Source organism: Cornus florida, unplaced genomic scaffold (genome assembly GCF_030987335.1).
Source record: "Cornus florida cultivar Cherokee Brave unplaced genomic scaffold, ASM3098733v1 CherokeeBrave_3.0.0_Hap2_Chr07, whole genome shotgun sequence".
NCBI lineage: Eukaryota > Viridiplantae > Streptophyta > Magnoliopsida > Cornales > Cornaceae > Cornus > Cornus florida.
In genome coordinates, this window is record NW_026775577.1 from 21804453 (window position 1) to 21816483 (window position 12031).

At 31.3% G+C, this 12031-nt stretch overlaps 1 protein-coding gene across 1 annotated transcript; it reads left to right on the forward strand.

Annotated features, from left to right (window-relative positions):
* Positions 1–9166: 9166 nt before the first annotated feature.
* Positions 9167–10223, forward strand: LOC132267558 (probable calcium-binding protein CML41). Its single transcript, XM_059768705.1, has one exon. It carries the CDS (start codon positions 9226–9228, stop codon positions 9991–9993), a length of 768 nt encoding a protein of 255 aa, XP_059624688.1. The 5' UTR covers positions 9167–9225; the 3' UTR covers positions 9994–10223.
* Positions 10224–12031: the final 1808 nt, after the last annotated feature.

Sequence of the window (12031 nt, forward strand, 5' to 3'; positions counted from 1 at the left end):
CACCTGTATATTTTACTGCAAGAATGTTTTCACTTCGTTTTTTAGTGTTTGGTGTAAATGAAAAATATCAAAGCAACAGGGAGTTTTAAAAAGTGAGAGAGAAAAGAAAAAACAAAAATGGTAGTAAAATAAAGTTTAATTACACGTCACGGTGAGGGTGGGACGGATAGCATCATAGCAACAGGCTTAAGATAAGGGAAGGGCTATCCTAAACGACAAATGGCGGTTTCGGTGCGCTGCAACCTAAGCGCGAAAACAACGTGTCCCTTTTCTAGATCTCTAACACTTTCATGTTTCATGTCTATCTCTGGTTTTTTCTGCAATTATTTTATTTTATTTTATTTATTTTGTAATATTAAATTATAACTCTAAGGTAAAAGGAATAAATAATTTAGAATTTTTTGACTGCTTCATTGATTAAGGTTTTTTTGGGTATATAAAATTTGTCATGCATAAATCAATGTGAAATTGTGAATAGCGAAAAGAGTTAGTTATTTATTTATTTTTTTAAATTGATACTCATACACAATTTTCAAAGAATTATTTACATTTTGTTAGCGTATTTTTTTTTTGACTCACAAGGCTAATAGAGTTTGCGAACGTGTCAGAGTATATATACTGAAATCTAAATAAAGATTGTCACTGAATTTGATTGAATAAAACAAGTATTTTGAATAAAAATAGCATAATTAAACACGGCAAGATTGATTGAATAAAACAAGTATTTTGAATAGAAATAGCATAATTAAACACGGCAAGAAAAGAAAGTCATTGAAACTCAAACTCCTTGGATGATTTTACTAATGATTTTACTAACTACCACTGAAGTCCTAAATAAAATGATTTTACTAACTACAACTGAAGCAACGTAGGAGAAAGGATTAGAAGATGATTTTACTAACTACAACTGAAGTCCTAAATAGAAAGAGAGATATTTGAAGGAAGCTGCATGTGCCAAACAAAGTATATTGGCTTACCAAAAGTCTAATCTAATCCAAATAAGTCAAGAGAAAATAAAGGAAGGAGATTTTTTTAGCAAAGGAAAGAGGACAACTTAGGTAGAAGAAATTTTTATAAATAAAAGAGTTAGTTATTTATTTATTTTTTCAAATTGATAGTCTCACACGCAATTCTCAAAGAATTATTTACATTTTGTTAGCGCGTTTTTTTTTTTGGCTCATACGACTGATGGAGTTTGCAGACGTGTCAGAGTATATATATTGAAATCTAAATAAAGATTGTCACTGAATTTGATTGAATAAAACAAACATTTTGAATAGAAATAACATAATTAAACACGGTAAGAAAAGAAAGTTGCTGAAATTCCTTGAATGAAAATTGTCATTGGACAAAATAAATTGATGAAACAAAGTGACGTAGAGTCGATTTGAAATGCTTGTTTTGGGGCTGTGCTAGATGGATAAAAAGAACGCCATTGAGACTATTGATTGATGATGTATATTAATCACTGGGATAGAATTGACTTTGGAATTGCTTGTTTTGGGGTGGTGCTAGATGGAAAAAAAGAAAGCCATTGAGAATCTTGATTAATGAAGTATTAATCACTGGGATAGAATTGACGTTGAGTGCTGGACCCCCTTAATAGAGTTCAACTCTTTTATTTATAAAAATTTCTTCTACCTAAGTTGTCCTCTTTCCTTTGGTTGCTAGCACTTTAACTCAAGTTCAATCCTAATTATAAAAATGATTAGTCAAGTTCGTAAAAAATCAAATTAGCCTCGAGTTTAGTTCAGGTTACCCAACCCAAATGTTAACATACCAATCAAATGACAAGATAACCTTAGCCAAGGTTGGATGGTTCTTTAAATTTGGTCCTACCTGTAATGAGTGGCCGGGGGCATCATGCATCGGACTCTTTTTAAGTGGGGTTGTAATTTGAGTAGATTTAAGATATAATTTGAGTTCAGCCCATCATATAAAATGCTAAGTCTAAGCCCAATCCTAACCATATCCTGAACTTAACTATTCAACCTAAACTCAACCCATCCTTCTACTTTTAAATTTGGACTTGTAACTCGGGGTTAGATTTCGGATTAAAACTTTGAGTTACTCATATTGCTAATTTCTATATCAAAAATTTAATATGACATTGAATTAGTTTTAGATTAAATTATTCTTAAAAAAGAAGAAGTTTATTTTTTTTGTAAATTTTTAATAAATTATAAGCAAATTTTTAGAAAATTAATTCTTCTAAATGTTAAAATACAATTAGTTAAGATTTAACCAAAAAAAAAAAAAAAAAAAAAAAAACATTTAAAAAACAAAAGTAAACAAAGTTTAAATATTGTATAAATGAAAATAATATTATAATTCTAGTTCGGGTTGACTCGAGTTGATAGGTTCGAATTGCTAGCACTTCAACTCAAGCCCAATCCTAATTAAATTCGGATGAAATTGTTTTAACCCAAACCCATTCTTAATTATAAAAATGATTACTCAAGCTTGTAAAAAATTAACTTGAACTTGAATTGAGTTCGAGTTACCCAATTAAAGTTACACCTTTACTTTTTAAGATTAGTGTTATGTATGCATAAACATATAATGTGCGTGTACGACTCAAATAAGGCTCGTGCACAATACACTGATGAGTTTCTACTACCGACCAACTAAATATAGTCACAAGAATCATAGAAGCTCTACTTGCAAGTGAAGATTTTCATTTCAAGTGATTCAAAATGAAAAAAACATATATATATTTTACTGCAAGAAAGTTTTCACTTCGTTTTTTAGTGTTTTGGTGTAAATGAAAAACATCAAAGCAACAGGGAGTTTTAAAAAGTGAGACAGAGAAAAGAAAAAAACAAAAATGGTAGTAAAATAAAGTTTAATTACACGTCACGGTGAGGGTGGGACGGATAGCATCATAGCAACAAGCTTAAGATAAGGGAAGGGCTACCCTAAACGACAAATGGCGGTTTCGGTGCGCTGCAACCTAAGCTGGAAAACAACGTGTCCCTTTTCTAGATCTCTAACACTAACACTTTCATGTTTCATGTGTATCTCTGGTTTTTTCTGTAATTTATTTTATTTTATTTATTTTGTAATATTAAATTATAATTCTAAGGTAAAGGGTATAAATAATTTAGAATTTTTTGACTTCTTCATTTATTAAGGTGTTTTGGGTATATAAAATTTGTCCTACATAAATCAATGTGGAATTGTGGATAGCGGGAAGAGTTAGTTAGTTATTTATTTTTTTAAATTGATACTCACACACAATTCTCAAAGAATTATTTATATTTTGTTGGCGTGCTTTTTTTTTTTTTTGGCTCACACAGCTGGTGGACTTTGCAAGCGTGGCAGAGTATATATATTGAAATCTAAATAAAAATTGTCACTGAATTTGATTGAATAAAACAAGTATTTTGAATAGCAATAACATAATTAAACACGACAAGAAAAGAAAGTCGTCGAAACTCAAATTCCTTGAATGGTTTTACTAACTACAACTAAAGTCTTAAATAAAATGATTTTACTAACTACAACTGAAGCCACGTATAAGAAAGGATTAGAAGATGATTTTACTAACTATAACTGAAGTCCTAAATAAAAAGAGAGATATTTGAAGGCAGCTGCATGTGCCAAACAAAGTATATTGGCTTACCAAAAGTCTAATCTAATCCAAATAAGTCAAGAGAAAATAAAGGAAGGAGATTTTTTTAGCAAAAGAAAGAGGACAACTTAGGTAGAAGAAATTTTTATAAATAAAAGAGTTATTTATTTATTTTTTCAAATTGATACTCTCACACACAATTCTCAAAGAATTATTTACATTTTGTTAGCGCGTGTTTTTTTTTTTTAATTTGATTGAATAAAACAAGTATTTTAAATAGAAATAACATAATTAAACACGGCAAAAAAAGAAAGTCGCTGGAACTCAAATTCCTTGAATGAAAATTGTCATTGACAAAATAAATTGATGAAACAAAGTGATGTAGAGTCGATTTGAAATGCTTGTTTTGGGGCGGTGCTAGATGGATAAAAAGAAAGCCATTGAGACTATTGGTTGATGATGTATATTAATCACTGGGATAGAATTGACTGGAATTGCATAGAATTGACTGGAATTGCTTGTTTGCTAGATGGATAAAAAGAAAGCCATTGAGACTCTTGGTTGATGATATACTCCGTATTAATCACTTGGATAGAATTGACGTTGAGTGCTGGACCCCCTTGAATAGAGTTCAAATCTTTTATTTATTGAAATTTCTTCTGCCTAAGTTGTCCTCTTTCCTTTGCTAAAAAAATCTCCTTCATTTATTTTCTCTTGACTTATTTGGATTAGATTAGACTTTTGGTAAGCCAATATACTTTGTTTGGCACATGCAGCTTTCTTCAAATATCTCTCTTTTTATTTACAACTTCAGTTGTAGTTAGTAAAACTATCTTCTAATCCTTTCTTATACGTTGCCAAATTTCTTTGATTTACTCAACTTTAATTACTAAATTTAAGCAACTACCTCTTATAAATTTGGCAGCGATGTTTCATCTCATAATAATCTCCATTACTTCTCAAGTGGCCCATCCTTTGGCGCCATGTCAAGGTCACTTGTCACAATTTGATTTGTTTACGTCATCACTCATATGGCTACCATGTTTGGTGCCAACACATTTAGGCTTTCTTTGTTTCGATTTTATTTTTATTTTTATTTTGCTGTGATTGGTAAAGGTCTAAGTCGAGGTTAAGATCAAGTCTATCGGATAAAGCGTGTAAATTAGCTTGTCTAATATTGATGAATAAATTATTTTTTGTTATATTTTAATATATTTTTTCGAAAATTGATGAATAAATTATTTTTTGTTATATTTTAATATATATTTTTTAATTATAAATATTTTACTACAACCAAATACCAGAAAACACAAAAAATATTTTTAAAAAAATATTTTACGCTCAAACAAACGAAGCCTTAAGACGAGTCGAACGTTAGACATAGAGTTTTTATCTATCAATGAGGCATATTAATTTTATCAATTGTATCAAATTAATAAAAGAAAAATATTTTAGACTCAAACAGATGGAGGCTTAAGACGAGTTGAACGTTAGACACAGAGTTTTTATCTCTAGATGAGGCATATTAATTTTATCAACGTTATCAAATTAATAAAAGTCTCGGCCCTTGAAAAATAGGTCCAAATAACATTCTCTACAATTTTATGGGATAATTATATCTTCTTTTTTTTTTTAATTTTTAATTTTATTTTTTTTAAAGGACGTGTATCGGTTCTACAACACATGCACCATTCAAGTTAGGAGTACGATTCGAAAGCAAAACCCAAGGACTTACCTCCTAGATCCCTACTAACACAATTATAACTCTAAAGGCGGAATAATTATACTACTTACCTTCCTTATAGTTCGCCTAAGTAATAGAAACCTCTCATATAGTTTTAAATAATACACTAACCTTCTTATTTTATTTTTATATAAAATATTTATTTCTTTTTATGGAAAAAATAACATTCCCAAACTTTTAAAGGGATTTTTGAATTTTAAACAAGTATTAAATATGACCGTAGTAAATAAGAGTGTTAAAAATTTATTTATAGAAGCTATCAATGTTTTTAAGACGTCAACCAAATAAGAAAGTAGTGTACACATTTAAAACTAAATAAATGAGAAATTCTTATTATTTAAATAAATCTAAGTAGGGAGATATGTGTAATTATCAATTCTAAAGTAGTGTATAAAAATATATATATATATATATATACACTTACGAGGTTACTACTTCCACTGCCCATGGTGAAATACCACAATTCTATGACGCGTGGCAGGACAGTGGTGACGCGGAGGATAGTAAGTCTTGAGTCAGCCACAAACCAGACGTTTCACATGATAACGAGGATACCTCACGTTGGCTATAATTATTTTGGGCCAGCTGGATCAAAGAAACGAGAAAATTATTCAGTTTGTCGGGCTCGGACATACCAATAATTTAGTATTAGAAAGAAAATAAATCATTTTATGAAATTAATTTTATTTATTTTTAAAAATTATTCTCAACTAAATGTTATAATGATTTTTGAAATTAAAGTCTCTTCATGTATAACAAGGTTAGAATTGAATTTTTGAAATTAAAGAATCACAATACCCGTAAGTTTTATTGTTTGATTGACAAGGAAGTTTAGTGTTATTAATTCAAATTAGTTGTGAGGGTTCCTACTATTTAACAAATTTTAGAGGAGACAATTATAATTCTCTTTTTATATTCATTATTTTAACTTAATAAATTAAAATTTTTTCATGACTTAAATCACACAATTCTTTCTAACATAGCTTTGCACGCATACTCTTACTTTGACTATGTACAACTTAAATTATATTGTTTTTACGTTCCTGACACTCATTTTGTGTGACTTATAGTGAGGGACACTTAGTCACCTTCCTCCCAGTGTTCTACTCACAAGTGTTTTAATTTATTCTTTCATATTTTTTCTTCTCTCGCTATATCTTGTGAATTGACCCGAAGCACATTAAATTTAAAAATCATTTGTACAGAAGAGTCTATTTATTTAAAAAATAATATTTATAGAAAATATTTTAAATTAAGCATTACACTTATGTGATCTTTTAAAGTTAACATTATTTATTTCTGAATCTGCATAAAATAGTGCTTATTGAGTTGTTAGCAAGACGTAATAGGAAATGTCTTTTTATTTACAAAGACTCAAAGAGTGCGCGGTCTTCTCATAGAGCTTGGCCCGGTCAGCATTTGTTGTGGGCACGTAGCATGGGCTTTCTGTAGCCACTATTTGGTCCTTCTAAGGCCCAAGGTTGATGTGTAGCAATAAGATTGCTGATTTTAGGCCCATACTAGTTTTTTTTTTTTTTTTTTTTTTTTTTTTTTTTTTTTTTTTTTTTTTGAAGTTAAAGCAATTACACACACACCCTGCCTCCACCAAGATTCGAACCCCCGACCTCCCCTTTGGGAAGGAAGGGGTGATACCGCTGTGCCATACTAGTGCTGATTGTAAAGAGCTTTCATGGGGTATAATCCAGTGATCTAGTTGGTAAAGTACCCAACTCCTTAAACGATTGTGTCTGTATTCGAGTTTTTAAATTCTTCTCGTTACAAAATATATGATGAATTTTTATATAGAAGAGAAGCTGATAGCGTATGACAGTCTTCAATGACTTTCCCCACCTTCATGATCCATATTTAGAAGAAAAATTTAATTGTATTAGTTGTATTAGTGACTTGGTATTACCAATTGATTAAATACTATTATGTAGTGATATGACCCATTAAAATAAATCACTTTTACTTATATAATAATATACAACCGAAGTATTACAGGTCTTTCTCTATATTTGGAGGGTCTATCTTATTAACTACCATGGGTTCTTCTTGTTCTCTTGTATTTGAAGTTTGGAAGGTCGAAAACGGCCCTTTGGGCCAACCAGCCCAAAACCAAAAGATTCCTAATGGGCCTTTACATTGGAACGTTCTGAATTTACTTATATAATAATATACAACCGAAGTATTACAGGTCTTTCTCTATATTTGTAGGGTCTATCTTATTAACTATCATGGGTTCTTCTTGTTCTATTGTATTTGAAGTTTGGAAGGTCGAAATTGCCCTTTGGTCCAACCAGCCCAAAACCAAAAGATTCCTAACGGTCCTTTACATTGGAACGTTCTGAATTTAATAAAACACCATCCTGCATTTTGAAATTGTTTAGTTAAACTATTTGTTCACTTAGGTTCCTTTTGTTTTTGTTTAGATGTAAAATATTTTTTATTTATTTTTTGGTGTTTGGTTGTCATAAAATATTTATGAATAAAAAGAATATTAAAATTTAACAAAAATAATTTATTCATAAATTTTTGACAAGTTATTTTACATGCCTTGTTTGATGGACTTGACATCACCTTGACATAGACCTATGCCAAATATCGACAAAGTAAAAATAAAAAAATATTTTATCTGACAAAAAAAATTTCAAAAAGAATATTTAACGTCGACACAAACGGAGCCTTAATCAAAGTGATTTTATTTTATTTTAATTTTAATTTTATTTTTTTTATTTATTTATTTTTTTGCCTTCAAAAGATGCATTTGAATCTTTGATAGTTGTTGTTGCATTTTTATCGGGTATGATTAATTTATACAAAAATAAGAACTTTTTTAACTTGTCCACAGACTCCACACCAAGCATAGCAAATTATATATATATATATATATATATATATATATATATTCCTGATATCTTACTTCTTATGGAGTAAGAAAATTAATCCATACTTTCTATATAGAGCGTCTAACGGTCATTTTTCAAACCCACCTATGGTATTTATTTTTAACACAAAACTACTCTCACTCTATTTTTAATTTCTATATTTAATTTTACCATTATTACTTATTATAACAATATATATAAATATTCAAATGCATAGTCATAAATTGAAGAAGAAAATAAATGCATGCTAATTAAATGAATCTTTTACAATAAGGCGCGTTATCTACGCTTGTTGGGCATAAAATGCAGCCACAAATAGATTACTCCGCGTTTGGCAAACCTATTTTCCGCTGCTAATTAAAACCACCCGAACCACTCTATATGTCTTAAAGACCACAAATCTTAGCCAACCCCATTAGGTTGTGTTAGGCAACAAGATTAGAAAAAACTCTTGAATTAAATTAGTTGAAAGCAACATTAAATAAATCTTTAGGACTGCCATTTCTTCCCTTTAAGCTTTCCCAAAGCATACCAAAACTCAAGTGTGTACACAGGCTCTATATACGACTTCTACACATGTAACGTAATTGAATTTGAACCGGATCGTTTGCCATTTCTTTCCTTTAAGCATTCCCAAAGCATACCAAAACTCAAGTGTGTACACAGACTTTATATACGACTTCTACACATGTAACGGAATTGAATTTGAACCGGATCGTTTAGGCTTGTATATTCGATCTGAATCTATTACAATTGTTTTTATATTCCAAAATCCAAGTTCATAAATTCACATTCATTAATTTGTTATCAATAAGATATTTAATATACAAGGACGCAATTATCAGGTCCACCCTACCACTAAATTACCTATAATTTTTCAAAAGAAACATTTATTTTGGGACAGAGATAGTACTACTTAGCCTGTTGTTAGAGCCACCCACTAGGGGCTGATACACTCGAATCGACCTGAATTTACAGTCAATGCAACCGTCAATTATTGGGACCCCAAGGAAGCTGCCATGCAATTTCCTCTCACCGCAAAGTTCTGTTACGCAATCACTCTTCCTCAGCTGCCTGGCAACTTCATTCCTCTATCTTTATTCTCAAATTTTTTCTTCTTTGTGCAATTATATAAGTCCAGTACATTTTGTTCATTTCCTCGATACTTCCATATCTTCCCTCCCAAATCAATGGAACCACTCAAAGTTCCCAAATTATCCTTTGGTTGCTTCCTTCACAAGGGTCTCAAATTGAGCACCCTTCCTCGCCTCCGATCAAAATCCAGCTCGACTTTGAGCTCTCCTTCATCCTCCAACACCTCTCCAATTACTCCGAAAAGTACAGCCTCATGGGAAGATGAGCTGAGAGAAGTGTTTCGTCACTTTGACCGCGACAATGACGGGAAGATCTCCGCAATAGAACTCAGAGCATACTTTGGATCGGTGGGAGAGTACATGTCTCATGAAGAGGCTCAAGGGGTGATCGATGACCTTGACACCGACGGAGATAGCTCCATTGACTTTCAAGATTTTATGAGGCTGATGAAGAGAGAAGGTGGTGGCGGTTGTGGCTGTGGTGGTGGTGATCAGGATGATCTGAAGGCGGCGTTTGAGATGTTTGAATTCGAGAAAGGGTCCGGGTACATAACCCCCAAGAGCTTGCAGAGGGTGTTGAATCGTTTAGGGGACTCGAAATCGTATGATGAGTGTGTGGCTATGATTCAAGTGTTTGATACTGACGGCAATGGAGAGCTTGATTTTCATGAGTTTCGTCAGATGATGGCTTGAGTAGCAGACTAGCAGTAGTTATTTGAATTTCAAGTTGTGCATGCAAAAATCTGTTATTAATGGCGTATTTATAAATATTGAATCCAATTAAGAAAAAATGTATGGAGTCAGTGGCCATGCAGGTTTAGCTCTTTTGAGCTATATATATATATATATTGAGTTTGTAAATCAAATATGGTGGTTGTATTGTTTGATGGTTGTTAATGATCAATTTATTTGTTCTTAGGTTACATAGTTGCTCTAGTGGTAATATAAATGTTTAATTTAGAAAATTACTTTCCCCATACTAATGAGATACCCTTGTAATCTCATTCTATGAAGAAATTACTAGGTGGTTCGGAATCATGCGTGTTGTCAGAATCATATGATCTTAACTAATCAAGAGACGATCATGCTATCAAATATGTCAGTTTTATTCAATTTTTTAGTTGCACGACGTCTCCTAATTGATAGAAACCACATGTTCCGGTTCACCTATTTCTCCATCCTATGACATATTATAGTATATAGGCCTATTTGTCAAAATAAAATAATTAAGGTCATTGATAACTTGGAGGGACCCACATGAGAAGATCTGAAAGCTAAGTATTGTATATAGGAAGAGTTGTGGTAGCTACCTAGGCATAGTTACAATTGTGCAAGCTTAGTTATTGGATCGGTTGAGTTTTACCGCATAATGTACAAATTTGAGGACTGTGTTTTTACAGTCGCGACTTCACTTAACATTCCTCTTATAAGAAAATGGTAGAAAGTTCGGAGACAAAGGTCTTGATCACGGACAACAGTGGCTTTAATGTCGTAATGCAATGTGTGATAAAGATTGTTTGGCGTGATGTACAGAGCTGTACAATTTAGAGGGCCCTTGTGGGTTGTTTCAAGAGTGACTTCCTAGCTATCACTGTTCTTGTTCAAACGTTTACGTGGGAAGAGACCTTCATAGCTGGCTATAGGTACGCAGAACTCTTAAAGCTGAAACCAAAAGTCTATAGGACCCAAGTAAAAAGTAAAGGAAGCATCAATTATATAAAGCTTTAACCATAAGGCAAGTTTCATAATTTTACTGATCTTTCTTGACGTACCGTAATGGGAGGGAGACTACAAAAGCTAATGATTGAATTAAGCTGGAATTTCAGTCTCTTCTAAAGCATATATATATATATATCGCAAAGAAAATCACATATGACCTCCCCATTTGTACCTTTTTATTGATCATGATGTCACATTTGACATAAAGAAATTCAAAATGAATGGAACAAAGTTTTTAGGATGAGTTACACTGATTTTTTCTTAGATTTCGTTAATATATATTGACATTCCCATTTGTTTGTCAAATTATACTTGCCCTCTTAAAGTTTGTATACAACTAAAATATACAATAAAACACAGTCAATGACAAAAAATACAATGTTAACAATTTTGTAACATTTAAATTTTAATTCTACACTTGAAAGACGTGTTTACAAATATATATATATATATATATATATATATATATATATATATATATAGGAAACGTAATTGAAAACTCAATAAGTTTGGTAGAGAGGTGATGATTAGGAGAAATTAGTGTATATTAGCTAAACCTTAGGAAACTTCGTTGTAACTTACCTTAATTCATATAGTAGAGGGGGATTGAATTGACATTAACTCACAATAATTAAACTCTCAAAACATAGATTGATAATACTAAAAAAATTATTCACCATATAGGTAAGTCTTTATCAATCACAATGTCTCTATCAATCATTCACCAGTGTCTATATGATGTTGAAATTTAAGCAGATGTTTTAAAACAAATTAACACCATGTTTCTGATTTTTCAAAACAATTTACTCTGCTTAAAATTAATTAATAAGAATTGAACACGAACCCCACTTAAATGCATTAAAGGATTGGAAGTGATTTGACCCTAGCTTATTTTGAGTTGAAAGAGAATCGCACTATAAAAAAAAACAGAAACATTTTCCTTTTGGTTATAGGCTGCTCTTGTTAATTATGTTTGCTCAATTTCTAAGTGAAATGGTTACAACTATTGCTT